The sequence below is a fragment of the Suricata suricatta genome, chromosome 5, assembly GCF_006229205.1.
Source record: "Suricata suricatta isolate VVHF042 chromosome 5, meerkat_22Aug2017_6uvM2_HiC, whole genome shotgun sequence".
Taxonomy (NCBI): Eukaryota; Metazoa; Chordata; class Mammalia; order Carnivora; family Herpestidae; genus Suricata; species Suricata suricatta.
In genome coordinates, this window is record NC_043704.1 from 1,743,353 (window position 1) to 1,769,408 (window position 26,056).

At 62.0% G+C, this 26,056-nt stretch overlaps 1 protein-coding gene across 12 annotated transcripts in view; it reads right to left on the reverse strand.

Moving 5' to 3' along the window:
* The window catches only part of TRPM2 (transient receptor potential cation channel subfamily M member 2), a 54,052-nt gene that overhangs the window by 26,538 nt on the left and 1,458 nt on the right, over positions 1-26,056 (reverse strand). For 4 of the 12 annotated variants that reach the window (XM_029938825.1, XM_029938824.1, XM_029938823.1 and 1 more), the window contains exons 1-11: positions 23,539-23,998; positions 22,046-22,293; positions 21,243-21,331; positions 13,973-14,141; positions 13,339-13,519; positions 11,726-11,892; positions 10,427-10,607; positions 9,444-9,505; positions 8,138-8,338; positions 3,321-3,423; positions 61-182 (exon numbers count right to left, since the gene is read on the reverse strand). In XM_029938825.1, coding sequence (XP_029794685.1) covers positions 61-182; positions 3,321-3,423; positions 8,138-8,338; positions 9,444-9,505; positions 10,427-10,607; positions 11,726-11,892; positions 13,339-13,519; positions 13,973-14,141; positions 21,243-21,331; positions 22,046-22,293; positions 23,539-23,554 — 1,539 coding nt within the window. In that variant the 5' untranslated portion in view covers positions 23,555-23,998. Of the gene's footprint in view, positions 1-60; positions 183-3,320; positions 3,424-8,137; positions 8,339-9,443; positions 9,506-10,426; positions 10,608-11,725; positions 11,893-13,338; positions 13,520-13,972; positions 14,142-15,456; positions 15,515-15,854; positions 16,257-21,242; positions 21,332-22,045; positions 22,294-23,538; positions 24,001-26,056 lie in introns of those variants that run through there. The other 8 variants (XM_029938820.1, XM_029938821.1, XM_029938819.1 and 5 more) reach the window with 5 other exon arrangements.

The window sequence follows — 26,056 nt, forward strand, 5'->3', positions numbered from 1 at the left end:
GGCCTGGCCCCGCCCCCGCGGGCCATCGGGACCCTCCGGCGGGGCGGCGCAGGGCCCTACCTTCCGCTGCCGCTCGTCGGTGAAGATCTCGCTGCGGGCGATGTCCACGCGGTCCCACGCCACTGCTAGCTTCAGCTGGTGGTCCCAGTTCTCGTGGCCGACGTGGTCGTGGCTGCGGGAGGCTGCAGGGCAAGGCGCTCGCGTCAGGGGCCTCCGTCTGGGCCTCACAGCCGTCACCCTGCCCTCCCATGACGTCACACAGGGAAGGTTGGTCACCAGCCCCGGTGACTCCGCGTGCTCCCTGGCGGAATATCCCGCCCCCCTCCCTTTATGAAAGCACGCTTCCTTTCAGCGCTGGAATCAGAGAATCTCTGGGTTCGGGCAGCACGTTGGCTCACCCACCCCCACCGCCTGGCCAGGCCCCTCGGCCCAGAGCGTAAGGAAGACACGGGTGTCCATCTGGAGGGCAGGCATGTCTCCACAGTCAAGTCACAGCCGCATTCGCCGTCACTTTCCCTCCTCGCCTTGAACGCAAGGCCGCTGCCTGGCTCAGGCTGCTATTCGGGGAAGAGGAAAAGGAACCTGGACCCTTACCTCACACCGCACACAAGCCCACCCAGAGATGTACCACAGACAGGACGTAACGGCGGTGCCCGCAGAGCCTCCGCAGCGAAACACAGACGTGTGTGCCGCCGCGGGGCCGGTGAAGATCTCCCGGGGCGTGAAGGACACGGACCGGACGGGACAAAACCGACGGATGAAGCGCCAGCGGAAGGTGAGCCTTCTGCCCGTCAAAGACTCCTTGAGGCACCTCCGAAGGCCGGCCAGGGGCCCGGAGGAAACTCCCCGTGCAAATCTCTAGCAAAGGATGTGCATCAGGCACTTCAAGAGCTCTTACAACTCAAAACTGAGAAGACGAGTCGCCAAAGAAACATGGACGGCAGATCTGAGAGGCATGTCGCCCGGACGCCAGCACGCGGCCAACAAGCCCAAGAAGGGAGGCTCCGGGTCGCCGGCCACCAGAGGCGCAGATTCAAACCACATGGAGCTGTCACCGCACACCCGCTAGGAGGGCCTCCATTTAAATCCCCGGCCCTGCCCGGGGCTGCGAGGCCGCGGCTGGCGACCCGGGAAGATGGGGCCTCGCGCTGGAAAGCAGTTTGGCGGTTTCTTACGAACACACTCGTGCCGCCAAGAACCAGAAATTCCACACTCCTAGACACAGACCTGGGAGAAACGAGGGCAAATCGGAGTTTTTATAGGAGCCCCACACTGGAGGCAGCCTTCGCGTCCGGGGACGGGTGAGTGGAACCAGGTGGCCCTGCCCCGGCGCGGCGAGACACCGGTCAGCGGCAGGGAGGGACAGAGTCCCGACGTGCACCAGTGTGCAAGCATCTCAGGAGCGCCGCGCCCGTGCAAGACCGAGAGAACAGCGAGTGTGTGACCATCCCTGCGAGGCCCTAGCACAGGCAAAAGCATCTAGAAGGACGGGAAGCGGACGGGGGTTCCCCGGGGCACGCAGAGGGCGAGGGAGCTTTCTGCGGGGACGGAGCTGCCCCGTAGCTGGACCGTATTGGTGTGCAGGGCACGCGCCTGCTCAGACGCGTCCAGCAGCAAACCCGGGAGGGGGACTTTATCTTCTCTACCCATGACCTCAAAAAAGTTGATTGTTAAAGGGCCTTGTCGTGGGGCGCCTGGGTGGCTCACTCAGTTAGGCATTTGACTCTTGGTTTTAGCTCAGGTCATGATTTCACAGTTCATGGGTTCCAGTCCCCCACTGGGCTCTGAGCTGACAGTGCGGAGCCTGCTTGGGATCCTCTCTCTTCTCTCTCTGCCTCTCCTGCTTTTGCTCTCTTTCAAAATAAGTAAATACACCTTTAAAAGGGATTCTCATTGAAAAACCATATGCACATACCTATTTTTTCATATATACACACATAACAGAGAGTCACTTTCTCCTGGAAGCCCCCTGCCTCTCCCCCGAACAACCAATTACAACCAACGACACTGTGTTGGCTTCCAGAAATAAATATGCCCTCGCCTCCCCGGGGACCTGCTCTGCGCCGGCACACACAGGAGGCGCCGTGGCTTTGGCTGATGTCTACACCTGTGCAACCACCACCACGATCGAGAAATGAAACATTCCCACAGCGGCACGGCCTCCCCGCTCAGCACCCGCCAGGAGAAGCCACGATTCGTGGCATCGTCTTCACTTGCTCCTGAACTTGGAGAGCAGATGCCGGGCTCCATCCTGGCGGTGAGCAGGAGCCCCTCCCACTCCCGGTGCCATGCAGAGACGGCCACACTCAGGGCCCAGGGCCCTTGGGGGATTTCAGCAGACACCCAGCCTGGCGCCTCTCCTCCGGCTCCCCCGGCCTCTTCACTGACGAAGGCAAGGAGGGGACAGACGCGCTCACTGCCCGTCCGTGAGCAGGAGGACCCAGCGCCACAAGGCGGACCCTGTTGAGACCGTGGTCACGCAGACATTCACACTGGCTTCCCGGCCTTCCGTGTCCCTGGTGGCAGGACCCCAGGGGCCACAGTGGCGCCCCAGCTCCTGCCCCAGCACATCACCGCTCTGAGTCTATTCAACTGGCTCTTCCAGGTCCCTCTGTCCTCCTGGACAAGGTCTTCGGAAGAGAGCCCTGGTCCTGGTTTGAGCCGTCTCCGTGGCTCCGTGAGGCTTCACAGGTGACCTCGAGTCCTTCTGTCGGGAGGAGGCCGCCGAACACGCCCAGGTCGCCCCCTCCCCGAGACGCCCCTGCCGCCCTGCTGTGCCGGGCCATGTCCCTCGGGGGTGAGGAGCGGCCAGTCGGGACAACGGCTTCCTGCCGTCGGGGACGTCATCCGCAGCGGGAGGGATGGGGGCGTCTGCGGTCCCGGAGTCGGAGGGAGAGGGAAGTGCGGGGCGAGGGCACGGCCACCGCGGGAGCGTTATCGCCCAGGAGTGGGCCTGCTGCGCTGGGGCAGCGGGAGCACAGGCGTGTGGGCACCAGGGACGTCAGGACCGGGCCTCCCACAGCCTTTTTGCTTCCCCAGAAGGATGTGCAGCTGTGATGGCCACGGCAGGACCGTGCGTGTGGCTGCACTTGGGCTCTGGCGAAGAAGTGAGTCAGAGGAAGGAGCCCGAACCGCCAGCCCCGGCTGCGGACACCCGCCTGTCTGGCAGGAGAGTGAGCTGGGCCCCCACGTGGCCCGCAGCCGGCTGCTCTCTGACCCTGCCTCTGACGCAGGGGTGGGGCTTTTGGCGCCTCCAGACTCAGGGTCCCGAGCACCTCCAGGCCGCTTCTCCCTCTCGTCCCACTTCGTCTGAGCCTCACCTTTCAGCAAGGCCTGCAGGATGGCCACGTCCACGTCCTGCTGGCCATCCTTGCCTTCCCGGAAGATGGTCAGCAGCTGCCGCCTCCGCACGATGTCCTGGATCTGCAACAAACATGGCCCCGCTGGGGTTTGGGGGTACAGCAGGCCCCCTGCCTCCCCAGGGGCACCGGCAGCATCAAGGCCCCGGATGCACAGCCAGGGCCCAGGCGTGAAGCCACCACCTCGCCTCCCCATAGCCCAGGCAGGAAGAGGAGGATGCGCAAGGACCACACACGGCGCGGCGGCGACCACTCTGCCGGGGGAAACACAGCCCGAGGGTAAGGAACTTCACCCCGCCACGAGAGTGTCTGCTGAATGCCCAATACCACTGACCTTGAGACTTCTCCGCCTGGTTCCTCGCCTGCCTGCAGCCCATCCACCCCCCCATTCATCCACCCATCCACCCACCTGCCCATTCACTCATCCACCTATTCACCTGTGCACCCGCCCACCCACCCATCCATGTATCTATCCATCCATCCACCCACCCATCCATCCATCCACTCACCCGCGTATCAGTTCACATAACTATCTGCTCATCCTACCCACCTATTCACCTACCTACCCATCTGTATATCTAGCCACCTGCTATATCCTTCCTTCCTGCCTTCCTTCCATCCATCCATCCACCCAAGTACCTATTTATATACGTATCTATCTACCCATCTATCCATCCATCCATGTACTGATCTATACACATATCTACTTACTGTCTATTATCTATCACATATCCATCCATCTACACGTCCATCCATGTATCTATCTATACACATATCCATCCATCCATCCAACCATCCATCCATCCATCCATCCATCCATCCATCCATCCATGTATTTCAGCAGACACAGCAGCCTGGCATCTCCCTTCCTGTTCCTCTGGTCCCTTCACAGAAGAAGGTAAGGAGGAGACAGATGCTCTCACTGTCCCATTTGTAAATAGGAGGGCCGAGTGCCACGAGGCAGACACCGTCAAAGCCCTGTGGTCTTGTGGATCGTCACACTGGCTTTCCAGCCCTCCGCGTCCTTGCTGGCAGGGGACCCAGTGTCTTTCTGTGATATATCCATCCATCCATCCATGTATCCACCCATCCATCCATCATCCATCCATCCATGTATCCACCCATCCATCCATCATCCATCATCCATCCATCCACCCATCCATCCATCATCCATCCATCCATGTATCCATCCATCCATCCATCCATGTATCCACCCATCCATCCATCCATGTATCCATCCATCCATCATCCATCATCCATCCATCATCCATCATCCATCATCCATCCACGTATCCATCCATCCATCCATCCATCCATCCATCCATCATCCATCCATCCATCCACGTATCCATCCATCCATCCATCCATCCATCATCCATTCACGTATCCATCCATCCATCCATCCATCCATCATCCATCATCCATCATCCATCATCCATCCATCCATCCATCCATCCATCATCCATCCATCCATCCATCCATCCATCCATCTGTGTATATACACATATCAGTCTGTCACATGTAAGCCAGCTGCCAGGCACTGTTCCGCATAACGCCTTCACCCCGAGGCCAGGTGGCCCTTCCACAAACACATCTTACTGCAGCTCCCCAGACCTTCTAGCTCCCCAGCCGGCCACCCCAGCCTTGGCTGCCTTCCCGCCTCCTCTCCCAGCCTGGCCTGGCTGCCCACAGCCCTGCACAGACCCCTTCCCACCTAGAGGGCGGCCTCACACAGCCCACCTTCACCTCTACGACCCCAGCCTTCCCCCTCCTCCAGGCCCACCTTTCCTGGTAACTCTGAAATGCCGCCGGCCCACGCACACCCCTGGGTGAAAGAACGGCTCCTGAGTCTGACCCCGCCATCGACTTGAAGGACAGTGGCTGCCGTTTTTCGAGCTCACGTGTGTGGACGCAGTACTCAGCACTCAGTATGGACAATCTCAGCCCAGCCTCTGAGTTTACGTAATAACTGTCCCCATTTTAAGGACAAGAAAAGCAATGCTCGGAGACACCAAATGATTTCCTTTGACACGTGGCTATTTGGTGGCGGCCACAAGCCTGTGCACTGAGCGCCCCCCAGGGTGGACGGGTGTCCTCCAGAGGTTACGTCTGAGGGAGGAAGGACCCCCCCATCCTGTCGCCACCCACACGCCGAGGTTTGCTGACCGAGGGTCAGATCACCACCACGCAGCCGGGTCCCCTCCGCCCTGAGGGACCAGGTCGGAGAACAGCTTGTGTGAAACACCCGTTTCGGGCCTTGAGTCGGCCTCAGAATGGATTCCTCGGGCAGCTTTTCACGACAGCGGGTTAGATCGGGTTCCAAGAATTGCCGGAATCATTTGTAAACGAGCTGGGGAAAGGTCCTGGGGCCTGCCGGCCAACCCCCGCGCTGACATCCGCAGCCGGACCTCCGCGTCCTGACGGGCTGACCTGCTCTCCCATCGGGACAACCCCCCAGACCATTGGGATCGAGCGAGGTCGCCCAGAGGCCATGATGAGCGCGGACAAGAACAAGGTCACTGCCCCAGCCACAGACACCCACACGGTGGCGCCCACCCCCCTCCAGAGTGACCCCGGACGCCCCGTGGGGCTGGTTGTGCCCGTGGTCCCGGCTGGAGGGCACGCACTACCCGAAATTAGACACAGTCGGAGGAGTGAGCGGCTGCACCAACCCGCCCTGAAGCACCCGTCGGCCACTTGAAACTCCGAATTTCCGGGGGTTTCAGAACCTGGCTTATTGTCCACAGATGTGGACGCAGAGCCCGGACCCAGCTCACTGCAGGGGTAATGGATCGGAGACGCTCTGGCAGCCTGCCCCCAAGCCCTGCTGTGAAACGGAGCTCAGGTGACAGGCGGGTGGCTCTGGGTTCGGGGTCAGCATGGCCACCGGAGCCCGAGGTGCTGGGGACTCCCCGCTCAAGCCCCCCTGGGCTGGCCCGGCCGTGTGCGCCAGGGGGACCCAGCCACACCCCTGCACGCTGCTCCCTCTGCCCCCGCCGGCGGTGGTCCCTCCACAGAGCTCACCGCAGCCACCCGACCGGGACCCCGCGTGGGGGGAGCCGCTTCCGGGGCCCATCGCAAGCACTCGGGGCCTCCCCACGGACCCAAACAGCCTCAGAGTGTCTGAGACCCTCGGGGGACCGGTCCGTACACTAGCTCCCCCGCCCCAGCCCCCACCCCCGTCTGCCTGGAGGACCCCCCTCTCTGAGGGGTCCCTGCAAAATCCTCCCCATCTGTAAACAGTCTTGTTGGCCACCTTAGGTATAAAAGAACAAACTAATGATGCATTTAAAAACAAATTACTGAGGGGCACTGGAGTGGCTGAGGTTAAGCGTCCTGACTTGGGCTCAGGTCATGATCTCGAGGTTTGTGAGTTCCAGCCCCACGTCGGGCTCTGTGCTGACAGCTCAGAGCCTGGAACTGGTTTCGGATTCTGTGTCTCCCTTTCTCTCTGCCCTTCCCCTGCTCAAAAATTAATCAATGTTAAAAAAATTAAAAAAAAAAAGCAAAATCCCTGAAAGGCAGGGCAATGACGTCACAGCTGTGATCACCCGTGTCTAGGAGAAGTGGGTCAGGAATGGAGGACGGTCGAAACCAGAGATCTCTGGGCACCACAAGGCTCACAGCTCCAGAGCGCGGGAGATGGCCAGAAAGGGGGGCCCAGAGCCCCCAGCTCTCCTCCAGAGTTTACGGTGATGTTCTAGAGAGTCTTCGCAGTCTGGTGGCTGGCTAAATACTACCATGCTTAAAAAGGAAGGGAGGGAGGGCAGGAGGAAGGAGGGGGCAGGGGAGGAAGGGAGGGAGGGAGGAGAGAGGGAGGGGGATAACGAAAGGGAAAGGCCGGGTGGAATGTGATAAACGGTCTGATTTGAATCCTGGGACAGAAGAAGGACCTTAGCGGGTCACCGTGAAGGGTGCGTTCTCCGCTCCGACCCTGCCCTGCTGAGGCTCTGCGGGGTGTGAGCCTTGGGCAGCCTGGGTACGTTGGCCAGAAACTGTCTACTCTCTTTGCAACTACTCTGACGTCTGAAGTTAGCCCAGAGCCAGAGAGCAAGAGGGCGCCAGCAGGGCACCTGAAACACGGCGAAGCCCGGCCCCACGTGGACGCGCCCAAAGTGGTAGCTCAGGCTCACGTCCTGCGGCTCCCACGTCACTCCACGGGACCAGCCTCCTCCGGGGAGCGAGTCTCCCAAATGCCCTGGGGGCCGGGGGTCCCCTGGAATCTTCACTGAACCTGCGAATCCGCAGGATGGGTTCACACCAGCGGGTGGCCCAGTTGAGGGGCGCACACACCCCCCATGGCCCCCAGGAGCCGTGCTCAGGCCCCTGCTCCTCACGGTCCCTCTGCTCCCTGTCTTGCCAGGGTTCAAATGCCCCCATTAATCCGCCCGGGCGGCCTGGGGCTCGCCAGGCTTGGAGGCTGTGCCAGACCCTGCCTCTGGCGCCCCTGCTGCCTGAATCTCGGCTCTCTACCCCTCTGCCCCTGCGCTGGCCTCGGCAGGAGCCTCCTGCCCCCCAGCCCAGCAGGCCCCTCCCCCAAGACAACTGTGCGGTCTGCCCCATCCGCCCCAGCCCAGGCCTGCAGTTCTGGGGACAAGAGGTTCAAGACATGCCCTCCCTGGGCAGGACACTGCTCCTCAGCCGAGGGCCCCGCCGGCCTGGCACAAAGCCCCGCACTCTCCGAAGATCACGCCCACGCCCGCTCCAGGCCCGTGCCCAGGCTGAGGGCGTCTGGGAGCCCGCCGTGTGCCCGGCGAACCTGGCGCCCGACTGCTCACCTTTTTGGTCCACTCCACAACCCTGCTCTCGGGAAGCGTCTCGAACATCTCCTGGCAGAACACGCTCAGGCTCCGCTGGGTCCGGGAGATGGTGACCTCAGACATGGGCAGGCCGGCCGCCTGGGCAAGGACGTCGGCCACGCGGCCCGAGCCCGCCACGACCACGCAGGGGGTGCCATTGGTGATGGCGTTGTAGATGGTCTGAAACACAGGGGCCCACGGTGAGCCCGGGGCCCTAGTGCCCCTCTCTGACCCCCGAACCACGGACATCTCAGTGTTGGGCTACGGGGCTCCCGAGAAACGAAGCGAAAACATGGAGTTTGGCAACATTCGCTGCGGAGGGGAAATCCTGGCGGACGGGCACCCGGCAGACCAGCTCCTCCAGGCCGACTGCTCAGGTGGTCTGTGGCCACCCGCACAAAGACTACGTGTCGGCCCACTGATCTGTGGTCGCGGGAGCCGACCGTGCAGAGAACCCCGGGCCAGATGCATCCCCGCCCCCCAGGAGCCCTCCTGCTGCGGGTCTGCAGTTTCGCCCCCTCATAAGGCCCGGGGTGGGACCAGGGCCACACGGGGAGCCCCCGGGACACCCGGGACGAGGTCAGCATCAGGAAGGGACTCAGGACCCCAGCGGGAGGACACTCCATACACGCCGGCACGCGGCTCTGGGCGCGAGGGAGCAGGCCTGGGGGGGTCTGCCGGAGCCCCGAGACGGGAGAGGGCGGGCCCAGAAGCATTCCCGCCCCCAGGAGCCCTCCTGTGGTCCCTCAGCATAAACAGGCATGTCCTCCCGTCCCATAAACGAACTGTCCTTGCTCCTGCCCCAGATCTGCAGGCTGTCATATTGTCACGTGTCTCTGCAGCGGAAAGAAAGCGGGTGGGTGCTCCTCGAGCAGGGAAGCGCACCCGTGGTGGGTCCTGAGTAGAGGGGCCTGGGCGGCGTGTTAAAACCACCAAGGAGCCCACTTTACATCCGGCTGCTGTCGTGGGGCTGGGTGCCCGAGGGCCGGCCCTTTGAGAACCGTGCAGAGTGGCTGCCCCCTGGTCCCGGAAGCAGGCCCCACGCGGCTCCATCCTTGCTGCCATCGCCCTGGGCCCCTCCCACTGGTCAGCCACCCAGGCCGGGAGCCAGTGCACACCCCCCCACAGCAGGGCATCTCCCGAAGGCCGCCTCCCCGCCCCATGGCCACCACCCTTTCTCCTCCCTCGCCAATGACCCCACTGGGGTGCCGGTCACGGGGCTTCGGGCCAGAGCCCCCTGCAGCAGGGCTGGACCCCAGAGCCCGGCCCGCAGGCCAGTACTCACGTGCAGCGTGCCGGGTCCCCCCTCCAGCACCACACAGACGATGGGGATCTTGATGGCCACGCCTAGGACGAAGCACGAACCCTGAGTTAGGGAACGGGGGGCCCAGACCCTCCCGTGGGGCACGCTTGCCCCCCTCCCGCCAGCCCCAGAACCGTCCACTGGAGACGACGCGGCTTTGGAAGGCTGACGCTCTGCCGTCAGAGGACGCTCTGCCCGTCGTATGGAATGCGGGCAAATTCCGGCCCCGAGAAGGCTCCTTAACCTCGGACCTCGCTCCCCTTCTGGCCGCGCAGGGGGAGGCCGCGCCGACCAGCCTGCTTTCCTCCGCATCCCGTTGCAGCACCCCAAATCGGCGCACGCCCGGGGGACACATCAAGCCACTGGGCGTGAGGCACCACGCACACGCCTCCGTCCGCTGTCCCCTTTCCCACCGTGCCGCCCCTGGCCTGAGCCTCCACCCATCCCGGCAGCCAGGGGACCTGTGAAGACTTCAGGAATCTCTCCCCCAACGGCCACCCTGGTGTCTCCGGCCCCACACCCCCGCCTAGGCTCTCTGGGACAGAGCGGGCGGTCACGTGGTCCCCGGGCCAGCAGTGTCGCCTCACCTGAGCGCGGAGAAAGGTGCGCTCTCCCCACCTGCCCGCCCTCAGGGGCCCGCTCCCCCGGAGCTCTGCCACGCAGCAAAGCTGGAACGCCGCTGCCCAAAGCCCAGCCTGGCACAGAGCTGCGTCTCCCCCTCAATTCCTGTGCGACTGCCCGCCCGGTGTCCCATCCCGTCTCACCCCCGGGGGACGGGTCAGGGCCCGGTTCTGCCCGTTCCTATTTCCGGACTGAGCCCGTGTCTGTGGTGTGGAGTGACCACAGAAGGGCAGGAAAGCGGGGAGGGGGGACGGCGGAGCGCCCGCCCCTTGAACGCCCTGGTCACGGCCCGCTGTGCCCCAGGCTCCCTGGGCAGCCGCCCCCACAAACCCAGCCCGACGCACCTCCTCTCTCCGTTGTCTGCTCGGAGATGAACCTCTCCAGCCTCGTCCGCAGGGGGATCTCGACGCCGTAGCGGCCGTGGGTCCCGTCGTCCACGAGGATGAAGTGGGAGTGGTTACTGTCCAGGCAGGTCAGGTGCCCCTGGCCCTCCTCATCCACGACGTACTCGGCCGGGAAGCCGCCCTGGGGACGCCAGAGAGTCAGACACAGACCGGCCACAGGTCCTGCATTCTGAGTGCAGAAATGGGGGTCCAGTAGGCTGGAAAATGATCCCCAAGGATACAAAGTCCTAATTCCTGGAGCCATGAACGTTCCCTTACTTGGAAAAAGAGCCCCTGCATATTGATTAAGGTAAGAATCGTAACATGGGGAAGATTTATCCAGAAGTGGGTCCTAAATGTCCGCACAGCATCTTACAAGAGGGAGGCGGAGGGACATTTGACCACAAGAGGAGGATCCAGGCATCCTGAAGGCAGAGATCAGGGCACTTCAGCCACAGCCAGGGAAAGCCAGCCGCCACTGGACGGCACGGATCGGCTCCCCCCACCCCCCGCCGGCCTCTGGAGGAAGCAGGACCCTGCCCCATGTGGACCGGAGCCCCGGCCTCCGAAGGGGAAGGAACCCATTTCCGCTGCTTTAAGCCAGCAGGTGCGCAATCATCTGTCACAGCGGCCACAGGACATTGGGACAGATCTGGGTGTTAGGAAGTGGAGCACTGCCAATACTAACTCGCATAAATGAGGAGACGGCCTCGGGACCAGGCAACGAACAGGTGGGGGCTGGAAGGACATGGGACACGAGGGACACTGTCCGGGTGGCCTCGAACAGACTGTGATAGGAACACGGTGTCGATGGCACCACTGGTGATGCCAGACGGGAGCGGGGGTGGGGGGAGTCTTAGACAAGGCACATGCCAAGTGGCACCTGGGTGGCCCAGTAATGACTGCCGGGAGCCAGGGCACCGAGCCGTGCCTGGGGGTGCCAGCTTCACCGGGTTCGGAGGTCAGGCTTTGGGAGCAGAACCCGACGCTCACTGGCCAAGCGGAGGCGGCCACAGCCCTGCCTTCTGCTCAGTGTGTTTCTGTGTTTCTAAGGCCCGTGGCGGCTCCTCCGTGGAGCCATCCTGGAACCGTAGGGGGTCCGGCCACGGGAGCTGCTCGCCCCGGTCATCAGGGCCTGTGGTGCGGCTGGGCGCGAGCCCCGGGCTCCGGCACCCCTGTCCCGGCCCCGCCCTCTGTGCTGCGTTTACCCTGCCGTCCAGGCGGCCGTCCACCCGCCGCCCCCGGGGGCCGCCAGCTCACCGAGGGGTGGATCAGGTCCTCCCGGTTGTGCACGGTGCCCCACGTGGCCACCCCGATGGTGACGACCTCTCCCTCGTGGTGACTGCTGCTCAGGGTGAAGTCGCGCACGGCCTCGCCCACCTGCTTCATCACCCCCGTGTGGGAGCCGCCGGTGATGATCCAGGCCCCTGGGGACAGAGCAGAGCTGACGCCTGACGCCGGGGGCCCTGTGTGCCTTCAGGCCCTGCTCGGGGGGCTGTCTAACCGTCCTCAGGACCAGGACCACCGAGGAAGCCACAGCGAGATTCTGTCTCTGCCGCACAGCTCTGGGGGCCGAGGTCCCCTCCTGCCCGCTGCTGCCGCCCTGTCCTGCACTCGGGAACGCGTCTGTCCGGACTCTTCTACTCTGAGTCATAAATGTCCCTTCTCCCCCTCAGCTCTCGGGGCCTGAGTGGGGCGGTCTGCACCCCTGCTCCTGGCCACTGCCATGTGACCTACGAGGGCCCCGATAGGGCACACACTTCCACCCCCCCCCACCCCGGGTGGCCGGACCAGGGCACGGGCTCTGGGCACCACACGTGGGCGAGTGCCCTGAACACCAGGTCTTGGAGCCCTGCCCCTGCCCCCGCGGTCTTTGCCACGAGAGAGCAGGTCCCCGGCAGGCTCTGCTCCTCCAGCCCCTGTCCCGGACGGGAGGAGACACGGGATAGACCTGCAGCTGCCTCCTCGGACAAGGAGTGAAGTTCACTGTCACCGGGGCTGCGGGGACCCAGGGCAGCGCCGGCCACAGCACGCGGCCCGGCGCCCGGAGGTCAGCTGTGCGTGCCGCGGCCACGCGGAACCACCCACCACGCGGGGCTCTGGCTCTGGGCTGGGAAGCGGCAGCAAGGCCTTTGCCATTGAACCTCAGAAAGGTAACTGTCAAGACATGGCAAAACCGTCACCGTGATTACCTGGGGGACAGAGGAGCACCTGCTGGGCTCCCTGCCAAGGTCACCGCGCGCCTGGGGACGGTCAGCTGCAGGTAACCAAATCCCACAGGCGGCGGGAGTCCAGGAGACGAGGGCCGGGGAGACTCGGACGGAGCCTCACTCGGGGCAAAGGCCAAACAGCCAGCAGGGCCCTCGAGTGCTGCTCAAACCAGACCCTCCGGCCAGCGTCCTCCGGTGGCCCATCCACCTGGACCCAGCCTCCTTGCTCCCCTGCCATTGACCTGCCCCCTGTTGGCCCGCCCTGTGCTCACTGGAGGCGCAGCCCTGGGGGCCAAGAGGCCCCGAGGCAGTCACCTCATGTGTAAGAACTGACACCTAGTCCCGCCTTCCCAGACGTGAACTGATGGATTCCGTAACAGGGGCTTGGTTAACAGAGACCCCCACAACGGCCCCCCGGTGAGCAGGACCCCCTCCAGCCTCCTCCACCTGCCACCTGTGCCCTGTTAGCCCGCAGCTAACCGGGGTCTCCGAGGGGGCAGAGCAGGGGGCCACTCTCGGGAGCTGGCAGGATACGCGTCTGCCCCAGGAGTGGCGGCCGCTGAGGGCCGGGAGGGCGGGGCGGGTCCCCCGAGGGCCTCTCCCGTCCCAGCAGCCCTGGTGCTGCCTGCCCCGCCCACCATGGCACCAGCCCCCGAGGGCTACCTGTGGTCTGGGCCACCTTGACCAGGCCTCTTCGGAAGACACTCTTGAGCCGTGGCTTCATGTTGAAGTCCTTGGCCCCGCCCGTCACCGAGATGAGGAGGCTGGGGACGTCCAGGCCCCAATACCGGGTCATGAGGTGGTAGATCACGCCCGGGGGGGTGTCCTGGGAGAGGCGAACGTACTGCAGGGAAGTGACAGGACAGCAGGGGGTCCCTGTGTCAGCAGGTGGCCCAGCCCAGCCCCAGAGACAGCAGAGCAGCTGTGGGCCCCCCATCCCAGCCAGCCCGAGAGCCCCACCAGGGTGGACACCTCCTGCTCTGGGTCCAGATCCAGTGAGCAAAAGTGGCCGTGTGTCAGCTGGACATGGAGTGAGAGGCAGGGGGAGGGGACGAAGGCCCAGCGGATGACAGCCCCCGCTCCCACGACACCCTTCCTATCCCGCCTCTCCGCTGTGGGACACACCCACCCTGCTCCACAGGCACCTGCGGGTCTCCTGGGAGCCTCGTGAAGCCCCCGCCCAGCGCTGGCAAGGGTGGAGCCCTCTCTCCGGAGGTGCCAGGAAGGCCTGGCCGCCTCAGATCATGGAAGGTTGACATGAGTCCACAGCACAAGCGACAGAGGGGTGGAGACCAACCTTTCCCACTCTCTGGCCCAGGCCCGTGAAAACAATGTCGCCAAAGGCATCCGTTGGCATCTCCTGGACATGCTTCTTTGGGTCCCAGTCCTTGCCCTGCGAAGCGTGGGGCCTGGTGGCCTCCTCCAAGTGCTGCTGGCGCATGTAGCCGCACTCACACACCACCCTCCTGCAAAGGCCACAGGGTCACCGGAGGGAAGAGGCGCCCCTGTGCTCCCCGCTGGGCACGTCAGCCGGGCGGAGAGTCAGCCCCCCCAGCTGTGAGGCGGCGCCCCCGTGGGGAGCCGAGCCCTCCCTCCACTGCCAGCCAAGCATCAGCTCAGCTCAGGGGGTGTGGCCTTCCATCCCCAGGCGGCAGTGCCCCTCCCCCACAGACCCGCCCCGCGGGACCTGCTAAACCTCAGCACGCAGACTCATAACATCACACCCCACATGTCAAGGTTTCAGACTGAAAGTCACGATCGCACCAGGAACCAGGAAAGCCTCCACCAGAACAAGACAGCGGCCACCACGCCATGGTGTCACCACCGTTAGGATCATCCGGGAGGAGGGTAAGTCAGCGGCCAGTAGAGGGATCACGAACGCACTCGGAAAAGGGTAAATACAGAAAGTCTCAGCGGAGAAAGAGAAGTCATATCAAATGGAAATTTAAAAACTAAAAAAAAGCACTAATCAAAAATTTTTTAAAAACTCAGTGGATGAACTCAGCCACAGAATGAAGGTGGCAGAGGAAAGAATCCATGAACTTGAAGACAGAGCATAGAAATGACCCACTCTGAATGCCACAGAGAAAACAGACCTAATCAACAATGAAGTGCAAAGCCTCTGACCTGCAGAGCTGTGACCGAAGGTAGAGCAGGCACGTCACAGGGGCCCCAGGGAGAGGGGAGGAGGGGGCGCTGGAAACGTGTGCAAAGAAGTTATGACCAGTCACGATGAGACTGAGTTGTAAACCGAAGTGTCTACACCGCACGCCTAAAACCAACATAACCCTGTATGCTAATTACACTGGAATTAAAATTAAAAACTTAATAAAAAAATTACGACCCAATGGGAGCTTCCTAGGAATGCAAGGTTGGGTTATCACTTAAAAACAAATCAACATAGTTTATCATATCAGCAGAATAAGGGAGAAAAGCTGTCTGATCATTTGCACGGATGCACAGAGTGTTTTATGAAATTCAACACCCATTTGCAATAACACTGTCAGCAAAGCCAGAACAGACGGGAATCTCCTCAGCCTGGTCCGAAGGCATCTGTGAAGAGCCCAGTGCTAACATCAGACTCGGGGATGAAAGGCTGAGCCCTTCAGTACTAACACTGTGCGCAAGACAGTGGTGTCCACCCTCAGCCCTGGGACGCAGCAGGGCACCAGAGGTCCCAGCTAATGGAGTGGGCAAAGGAGAGGAGAGGGTACGGGAAAGGGAAGGGGAGGCGAGGGGAGGGGAGGGAAGACACACATATAGAAAAAGAAGTAAAATTACCTTCATCCACAGGTTACATAACTCTGTGTGTAGAAAACCCTAAGGAACCTACAAAAGGCTGTAAGACCGACGATAACTCTCACAAGCTTGTAGGGTATGAGATCAATAGAAATAAATCAAGTTTATGTCTGTACAGAAGTAACAAACAATTAGGACAACTAGGAAGTGAAATCGGGGCGCCTGGATGGTTCAGGCCGTTAAGCATCCAGCTTCAGTTCAGGTCGTGATCTCACAGTTCGTGGGTTCAAGGCCCGCAGCTCAGAGCCTGGAGCCGGGTCCGATTCTGTGCCTCCCTCTCTCTCTCTGCCCCTCCGCCACTCGCGCTCTGGGTCAGTCTCTCAAAAATGAATAAACATTAAAAATCTTTAAAGAAAGTGAAACCAAAACAAAATACTAACCTGTAATAGCAAAGAAAAATAAACAGTGGCCCAAACTTCCCGCCTTTGGAGAGAAGACATAAATTCTACAGGTTCAAGAGTCTGAGGGAACAGCAAACAAGGAGGCGCAGAGAGGTGTGCGCCGGAGGCAGGAAGCCAAACTCCATCCGCGACAGACAAAGGCAAAGTCTCGGAAGCAGCAAGACAGAAGGGATCCTTTGCCTCCTGGGGGAGGGTAACCCACATAACAAACAACTTCTCATCAGAAATCAGAAAAAAGCACAAGGCGGGGGAGGGGGTGCGCCTGGGAGGCTCGGTCAGTTGAGTGTCTGACTCTTGGTTTCAGCTCAGGTCACGGGCTCATGGTTCACGGGCTCGAGCCCTGAGCTGGGCTCCAGGCTGACAGGGAGGACCTGTTTGGGGTTCTCCGTCTCTCTCTCTTTGCCCCTCCCCTGCTCATGCTTCATGTTCTCTCTCTCTCTCTCTCTCTCTCTCTCTCTCTCTCTCTCTAAAAATAAACGAATAGACTTAGAAAAACTTTAAAGAAGTACAGGAGGAAGTGGCCACATCGTTTTCAGGAAGCCCCAGCCCAGAGTCCCGCACTCAGCAAACATGTGATGCACCCGTGGAGGGAAGGGGGACGTTCTCGAATGGAGGGAACCGGCGGAAATCTGTCATCAGCAGGGCTACCCTCCGAGGTGGATGAGGGAAAGGCAGCGAAAGAAAAACCTTAAAATGGAAAACTGAAATGGCAGACATAAGTCCTAACATATCAAAAATCACACTGAATAGGACGTTCTAAATACACCAATTTTTAAAAACGCAGATTTTGCAGAGTGGCTGGAAAAAGTAAGGCCCAATGATTTATTGTCTACAAAAATCTTGCTTCCAGTGACAGAGGCAAACAGAGTGACTGCGCCACTTGGCCGTAAAGAGGTGCAGACTTCAGATCCACACGACAACCCAAATGGGTCCCGAAGGCATCGCGCTGGGTGGAAAAGTGGAAGGATCACAGGCGGTGCGATTCCTTACATGACACTCGGAGCGGCCACCTTGCAGGGATGGAGCCCAGGCTTGCGGCCGCCAGGGGCTCCGGGCGGCGGGGCAGGGGATGAAGGGGGGACCAGGCTTGGAACCCGGGAGCTGTCCCCGGTATCTAGCAGCTCTACAGCGTCCCAAAATCTAGGATTATTCCCGAGTGAGAAGGGGGAACGCCCCACTTGGCGCAGACTCAAAGAAGCAGACGCAGGCCGGTGTCGGGCCCGGCTGCCCCCGGGAGGCGCTCGGGAGACCCGGCCTCCGGGACCCCCGCTCCGTGCTCCGCTCTCCCCCCAGCGGCGCCTCCTTTCTGCTGTGACCTCCCCTCTGTTCGCAGGTGAGACCTCTTCACGCCTTCACCACTACCTGCTGGGCTTCGGGGGAGAGAGGAGGTACGTGTGCACTCTCTACCTCGTTAAATTGGAAGTTACCAACTTTTAGGTTCTGACGTCTCATTAGTGTCAAGTGACCTGAAAGACGAGATACAGAGGAGAGGAAGCCAGCAGCCGGAGGCCAGGCGGGTCCGGGGCCCGGTGGGCGCGGGGGAGAGACGCTGGGCTGCCCCGTTCCGACGCTCTCCATTTCTCCACCGTTAGCGGGGAGAACAGTGCATCCTCTGACCCCCACCCTACAGATGCCTTGAGGGTCTAAAGAGGGTCTAACTAGCCAGGCAGAGCACCGAGGGCAGGTTAAGACACCACGGCCGGCCCTGCACCCAGGGCTCCTGGGCTCCTCCAGGGCTGTCCCTCCTCCTGGCAGGGGCTGCAGGGGCTCCCAGCGCTCTGAGCACAAGGCCCCCAGGGAGAGCTCGGAGCGTGCCCTCTGACCTCCCCCACCGACCCCTCAGGGAGACCCAAGGCACTTGCAGACCTGCAGGGATCTCGGGGTGCACGTTATGTGTGGTGTGACCCCCTCAACTTATGGGCAAAGGTGGGCAGTGTCACCAGGATGAGGCCCCGCACTGCCCCGGGCTTTCTGTTAAGTCTTCAATGGCCTGAGGCGGTCACCCCCTTACCTCGTCTCTGAGCCGCCCCCCACTGCTGAGATCGGATCTGAAATCTACGACGCTTCCCTAACTGACACAAGGCAGGAAAGTACACGCAGTCCGCTGGCCCAGAAATGAAATAATCAGAGTTCCTGCTGAGGCCCTGGCCCAGACGGGCATGGGCAGGGGTGCCAGCCCCAGCCCCAGGGGGAGGACTGAGCCTGGGGGCACGCTCTCCCCTTCTGGGCCCCTCCGTGCAGTCTGGAGAGGCGCCTCGTCTTACTAATCACGCCTCGTCCTGAAGAAGGCTTCTGAAGCATCCACTTGGTGTCTGTGTTTTGTGGGTGAGGATCCCAGAGAGGGGCGCCGACGCGCCAAGGCCATGGGCATGGGGGAAGGTCTGGGGTGGCCGTGGTAGGAAGGGAAATGAGTCAGATGTGGGCAGAGCTGAGAAGGCCCTTCAGGACGTGGGACTAATGAGATCACGGAGGTGTGGGGGAGGAAGGTGGGGCTCAGGTCTGGAAGGGGTGGGGGAGGCACATTCGATGGAAATATATAAGGTGTATAAATAAATCTGTTCCAAGGCTCCATTCGTGACGGGGGAACCTCCCCCACCCTCTCCTCCCTGGTCCTCACTCCATTCTCAGGAGGGAACATGCCCTCCCCATCCACTGGAGGAAGCCCTTGGATTGGTGAGATGAACAGGACCCTGCCCAGGACCCAGCCCCCCGCAGGCCGGGGCCCGCACTCTGCAGGGGCTGCTTGCTGGGCTGGCCGTGCGAGGGGCTTCCGGAGCGCTCTGCGTTCCCCAGCCCACTGGTCCCGGTCTGGGCAGAGGACGCGGTCGGTGCTCAACACCCGCCTTCCCCTGGGGCCGGGAATTCCGGGGGTGCTGGGCAGAGGCGCCCACGGCATCAGCCCCCAGGACTAACCCCCAGCGCCGAGGCCCCAGGGGCTTTGCACACGGCTTGCTGCGTTCTTCCCTGCTGGCTCGGCCTGGGGTGGGGGCCAGGGGGCCGAGGTCGCCAGCCTGCACACGTCTTCCCTGCCCAGCCTGCTGCGTGTCCCTGCGCTGTGACACTGTCCTAGAGGTCTTAGCGAATCCCTGAACACAGAGGGTGCCTCAAGGACCCGGAAACAGCCTACGCTACCCACCTCCGACTCGCATCAGAACCCTGTTCTCTCTGGGGTCTGCCTGCCCCAGGGAGCACCTCCGGCTGCGTTCCTTGTGGCTCCACGTGGGAAGCATGGGGGGCCGGTGGGCGGCAGGTCGGGGACACGCTGCCTGCCTCCATGCCTGTCCGGGCGCCGGGCAGCCACCAGACCCCATGTGGTCCCGGATCTCGGATCTCAGAGCAGGGAAATAGGAGACAATGCCCACTTCTTCAATCAACGGGCTCCAGGGAGCAGTCTGCGGGCCAGGGGGCCTCCAGGCAGAGGGCTGGGAACCGGGTGCCCCCAGGGCATCCACCACACCCGTGAGTCCCCAGGGAGCAGAGTCCAGCCGGCCTCGCACAGCTGCCCCTCCCCGGGGGCCTGCAGCAACCTGCCTCCCCGCCCAGCTCGGACCCTACCCCAGCTCCCACTCATTCACAGGTTCGGGAACATGATTTAGGAAACTGCTTTAAGTCATACGACGCGACTAATCAGGAAACTGGTACTTGTGTCATTCTGACTGCTGTAAGCTCATTACACAACGCACAACACACAACACCGGACGAGAAACCCTCTCTAGGTGCCCCCGTCTTTCCGGCCATCACTGGGTCCCGGGCTCCCCGGTCCTCAATGTAACACGTGAGTGGCCAAGCCAGCTCCCCGTCGCAGCTTCCTTGCATCAAACCTGATGCTAGTAAGCCTGCTTCTGGAAATTTCCAGAACCAAACGCATCCTGGGCACGATTCCTTCAAAGCAGGAAAGAGGCACTAAAGGAGCAGGAAGCCCCATGTCAGCCCCAGCTCCCGGCGGAGCCCGGCCCTCGCTGGCCCTTGTCAGCATCCTCCTCTGGCGGGTAACTCAGAGCGAAGAAGGGTCCTGGGCTTGATGGCGGCGCCTCCAGAACCCGAAAGCTGGAAACCAGAAGGGCTCTGAAGCCATGAGTCCTGGATGCGACGAGCCTATTATAAAATAATGAAACCTGGGGACCTGGATGCCAAGCGCTCTCTGCGCATCGTCAGAGCGGGCGGCGTGGCTCCGACTCCGATTACACGCCCAGCCCACCGGGCTCACCAGCCTCCTCTGGCTCAAGGCTCTGCTCCCGGGACGAGAGGGGAGGACTCGTCTCTGAATGGGTGCCAAGCCGGGGGCGTGAACCCCGACCCCTTGGTGAGGGCACCGGGAATATGACAGGGCCCGGGAACGGCATCGCCGGTGGTGACCCCTCCTGCCTGATCCGCGTCCTAATCCCTCTGCCTTCCCCGCACAGACACGTGGGGGCTGGAGGCCTTCTGGCCGCCGTGGGAAGTGGTGGAGTGACTGTGCCCCCACGAAGCCACGCCATCTCGGCACGTGATGGACTGGTAGGAAGAGAAGAATGTGGAGCCTGGTGGAGGGAGGGGTTACATCCCGGTGCAGTCAGGGAGGGCTGCATGGCAGAGGCGGCATCTGCAGCAAGCATTCACGAGGTGCCGAGGAAGGCGAAGAAGGAAGAGTGGGGTCCGCTGCGGCACGGCTCCGTCGCGGACAGGGGGAAGTGCTACCGCAATCCACGCTCCGTGCCCCCTCAAGGCCAAGGACTCAGCGCGCCTCCTGGAGGTTCCCCGAAGCTGCCCGCAGCCCCCCGGCTCCCGGGCGGCCCTGCTGGGGAGCCAGCGGCCTGGGAGTGAGACGTCCGGCCGCGTGGAGGCGGAGCGGCCTCGGCTGCCCGTGGAGGTGGCCTTGGCGGTCCCTCCAGAGCCACAGGCCCCACAGCGGCCCTGACTGGATTGGGCACCCTCCCTGGTGAGGGGCCGGGACAGGGGATTTTCCCCGGGTTCTTGTAGAGTCCCCGAGCCCTGCGACACTCTCCACTCCAGAGGGAAATGAATGTTCTAGAGGCGTGCAGTGCTACACGTGCCCAGACAACCAAGTCCAAGTCCAGGCGCCACCGCGGAGCCGTCCCCTATGACCCTGGACCAGGCCCCTGGTCTCTGCACCTCGTCTGCGGGGTGGATGAGACGAAGTGGCTTGCTCATGGCAGGCCTGGGGGGCATGGAGCGGCAGTGAGCGTCCAAGGCCACGTGGACACGGGACTGGGCCCACCAAGGCCACGCCACGGACACACGGACACACAGACACAGGACTACGCCCGCCAAGGCCACGCAGACACACACAAACCCCGACAGAGCCCGCCGGGCCCCGGCCCCGCCGTGGGAACGGGGGAGGGGCGGCCACACTAACTGGCCACCTACCCGGCGTCCGACAGCTTGGCGCTCTCCACGAAGTACACGCACTCCTTCTTCTTGATGTTTTCAGGGATCCACGAGCTGAGGTTTTCTTGCTGAGGATAAAAAGGGCGCTTTGAGATCCCCGGATAGTCACGTCAGGCCCGTTCGGGACAGCAAACCCTACGCCACCCTTGGATACGTCTGGGCTCCTGGTCCAGCTTCATGGCACCTTTCCTGGAGACGTGAGGGGGCCCTGGCCCAGGCTCGCAGGTGTGGGAGGACAGCCCTGTGGGACCACTTCCTCTTTTGCCCTATTTGAGTAGCACTGCCCTTTACAGTTTCTCTGCCCTCCTCGGGACGGAAGCGGTGCGGCGGGTAAGCGTCTGGACACCTCCGTCCTTGGAGAGACGGCAGCCAGCGCCCCCTGCCCACCCGCGCAGGGGCCGTGGAGGTCAAACGTGCCCTCGACACCGCCTCGTCGCGGGCCTTCGGGGATCTAGCCCAGGACATCGGTGGTGCGCAGGCCCTCCCGGTGACGTCGGGGCCATAAAGTCATTGCACAGTGACGTCAGGGGCTACGTTCGGCTTCCAGTGAGTCTGCCCAGGGCAGGGCTGTAGGGCTGAACTAGCGCCACCCAGCCAGACCAAGAACAGGGAGGGGCCGTGTGATCCAGGGAGGGGGCGGACCTGGCCACTGACCGTTCTCTCCAGGTCCCCTCCCCCAGCTCAGCGGCGACTCTGCCCGAGCAAGAAACACGCCCCTCCCTGGGTGGTCACCGTGCCCCACAGGGGCCCTGGGGGACCCGGCCCTGGCCACCAAAACCCACCTTCTCACTGTTGCCGAACAGGTTCTGCGACCTCCTGACCTTGCACAGACTGCTGTTACTGCGCCGGAGATTGGGGACCACGCCCGGGTCAGCGACCCTCCTGGGCGGCACCCCGAAGCCCTCCTCCTGCTTGGAGCCGGCTTTCCTCAGGGCTGGGGGCTCCATCGTGAGGGCTGCCTCCGCCCTCCCCCAGGATGCCTTTACTCCAGCTGGAGAGGCTGAAGGTTCTGGAAACACACCACGGAGGGCTGCCGGAATAGACCAGAGAGGGAAGTGAGGCAGGTGTCCTGAGCACGGAGCGCAGGCTTCCTGGTGGGGGGCCCTGTCCATTTGTTGGTCCCCACTTGTTCCCGGCCGCCCCAGCCCTGTCCCCCAGGAGGAGCCCCTGGGCCGTCTGGAAGCATGTGCACACCCCCAGGGCCCCAGATGCCCACTTGTGATAGTGGCGAATCCAGGTCACCATCAAGGGCCAGAGAAGGCGCCCCACCCTCACCCATGAGGCTGCCCTCCCAGCACAGGCCCAGAGTGCAAGCGCCTGGGGGGCAGAAGGATTCCAGGGGGGACCCCCAGCTGCCCTGCACCCCTCCCGTCTCAGGCCCAGCCCTCCCAGTTCCCACAGCCCCACGTGCCGCTGCAGCTGGGCCCCCGTGGCCAGGGTTGGTGGCGCCTGTGTGATACCATCACTGCCAGTTTGAAGAGTAGGCAAGCCTGGGGCTCGGCCACCTCCACCCAGATTTTAACAGATGGGGCCACCCGGAGCCTTGGGCACCTGACCCGGGGAGAGGGCCACTGCCAAGGCGACGTCCAGCGGAGCCCTGGGGTGGGGTAACCCCAAACCAGCAAAGCCACTGGCGCGTCTCCAGCCCAGGAGAGCTGCAGGGTGGGCTGTGTCCAGAAAAGCCATCGGGCAGGACCACCAGGCCGGGGCCCTAAGCTTTAGATTTGCTTGGGCCCCGTCACCCCTTCCTTCTCTCTGGCTGCTCCCCTTGGGAGTGGGAGGGCCTGCCCTGTGCCCCACCATTGCATGCGGGACAGCTCACAGCCGGAGAGGATTTGGGGGCTCCCCTGCCCCTGACTCGGGTGAGATCTAGACCAGACTTTGGAGTAGATGCTGGACTGAGTTAAAACCTGGGCTGTTGGGAGGGAGGGAACGTATTTCTCAAGCAAGAAGGACATGAATCTGGGGTCCGGGAGCGGGCTGCGAGGGTCTGCATGTGCGCCCTGAAGTTCATGTGTGGAAACCTCCCCCCAGAGGTGATGGCGCTCTGAGGGGGGAGTCTTTGGGAGGTGACTGCGCCCAGATGACTGGGGTTCGTGCCCTTAAGAAGGTGGCCCCAGGGAGCTCCCTCGCCCCTTCCCTGCCACGAGGACAGAAGTCTGCAACCCAGAAGGGGACCCTCACCCCCGTGCCGCCACCCTGACCTCAGCCGCGCAGCCTCCGGGGCTGTCAGAATAAACCACTGCTGTTCACAGTTACAGTGGTGGGGACACACCGAGACAGGACAGCATGTGCCTCCCGGGGGCGCTGGGGGCGCTGGCGCTGGTGGAGCAGGTCAGGAAGCCTCACAGCTGCGGGACCCTCCCGGGGCCATCGCCATCCTAGAGAGGAGCTCACTCGGCCCGCAGCCCGCTTCCCAGGCAAGCAGTTAAGCGAGAAACGTTCCCAGGTGACAGCAGAGGGACACATGGCTCCAGACACCCAGCCGGGCTGCAGGGGGACCCAGACCAGAAGGGGTTCTTGCCCCCAGGACAGGGCACTGGGCGGTGGGGAAGCAGGTGTGCACCAGAAAGGCCTCCGCCTGAAGATGCTCTCGGGTGCTTCCCTCCTTGGTCCCATTGGTCAGACCCCCATCGGGGTCTAGTAGAAACTTTGTCAAACTGCAGCTGCCTGCAGATCCAGGAAACTAGTCAACACCACGTCCCTGTCCAGCGCCCACCAGACCCCTGCGGGGCAGGGCCAGGAGCCACGCACCACGGTCCCTGCTGGCTGCCTCCGGCCTGGGGATGCTGACTGCCCCTTCCCTCCCCTCCCCCTCCCCTCCCTTCCCCTTCCTCCCCCCTCCCCCACCCCTCCCCCATCCAACAGTCTGGGCCCTGGAAGAGTCTGGAAACCCAGGGCTGATGGTGACCTTACAAAACCCCCATCCACCTTCTCCGGGGCTGCCCCTCAAATCCACCCATTGGTTGCTTTCTTCACATATCACCAGAGAGCAGCCATAAGTCTCCACGTACAGTGGCAAAGGTGTGTGTGAGGAACACTGAAAGTGGGGGCGCCTGGGGGCTCAGGGGGTTAATCATCTGACTCTTGATCATGGCTCAGGTCCCGATCTCACGGTTTGTGAGTTCAAGGCCCGTGTCAGGCTCTGCGCTGACAGTACGGAGCCTGCTTGTGATTCTCTGCCCCTCCTCTCTGCTCTCTCTTTCAAAATAAATAAATAAACTTAAAAAACAAGAGCACTTTGAAAAGTAAATGACTTCCAAGAAGACAGGCACATAGATCCATGAGTAGACAGAACACGACAGCACAGAGGCCTGGGCTTACGGTCTCGCAAAATGCACATCTAGGGGTCGCTGCAAAATTCTTTCAACTTTGCTGTATGTTTGGAAATTTTTATTCAAAAAGTAGGAAAAAGGGGCGCCTGGGGGGCTCAGTCAGTTGAGCGTCCAACTTCGGCTCAGCTCATGATCTCACCATTCTTCAGTTTGAGCCCCGAGTCGGGCTCTGGGCTGACAGCTCGGAGCCTGGAGCTGCTTCAGATTCTGTGTCTCCTTCTCTCTCTGCCCCTCCCCTGCTCATGCTCGGTCTCTCTGTCTCTCTCTCAAAAATAAACAAACATTTAAAAAATATATAAATAAAAAATATAAATAAAAAGTAGGAAAAAACCAAGGACACAATCAACAGATTTAAAAAGTAGAACATAATGGTATAAACACTATAATAAATATAAAAGTGTATCTATATAAATGTTTCAGAAAAACAAACAAAAAATGCACACCTGTAAATGTCCTTTGGCACAGGACCCCCATAGGAATGGGAGCTGTTGCCATGGAGTGAGGGGGCCCGCAAGGGACAGAGCCACAGGGGGTGGATGTCCAAATGCAGAGCAGAGGAGTGGGAGGGGCCACGGGAGTGAGCACAGGTGCACGGGTTGGGGCCACACAGTAGCTCTCGAGCCCAGGTGGCCCCCATCCAGCCTCCTGCATCCAGGGGTGGTTCGCTGGGCCCCTGGCAGTATCGGGAAGAGACACTAAGTCCAAACGGAACAAAAGTCCTGAGGACTGTGCTTCACAGCAGCCCCCAGGGCCCAGGACCCTGGGAACTCACAAAGACAGGGTCCTGACCCCAAATCCCACCCACCGCAGCCCAAAAGGCTCAGCCAACAGACTCTGCGAGGCTATTCAGGGCACATCGGCCAGACGTCTCCTCTGCCCCCCTTTCTCCTCTCTTTCTAAACCATGTGCCTGCTCCCTGCCTCCCCAGGTCAGGCATCCTTTGAAATCCCTGCTGGGAAAACATTTTCCAGACTATAAATAGCAATACACCCCATCAAAGGAAGTATCTGCCTTGGGCTTTGTGGCCTAGAGGTGGGTGGGGGTGAGAAAGTTGTCTAAGAGGGGCCAAGTTCCTGATCTCCCCAAGTGGGAGCAAGGCACCCCGGAAAGACCTCACCCTGGCCCTGTCGCAAGGCCTGTGCCCTGACGCCGCAGTCCAGCGGGTGCGCCCACCGCCTGCAGCCTGGGTCCCTGCGCCCCGCGCTCCCGCCTGCGCCCCACACCCGCCAGCAGCCTGGGTCCCTTCACCCCACGCTCCCGGGTCCCTGTACCCTGCGCTGCCGCGACCCAGGGCCGCATCCCCACCCCGGACTGGCACTCGACCCTGCGCCCCTGTGGCGCCCCAGTTTGTGCCCCGCGCCCGCAAAAGCACCCGGGCCAACACCTAGGTCCCCGATACGACAGCGCACCTGTGCCGGCAGCCGGGCCCCTCCTCCCACCCCACCCCCCTGCCCCTCC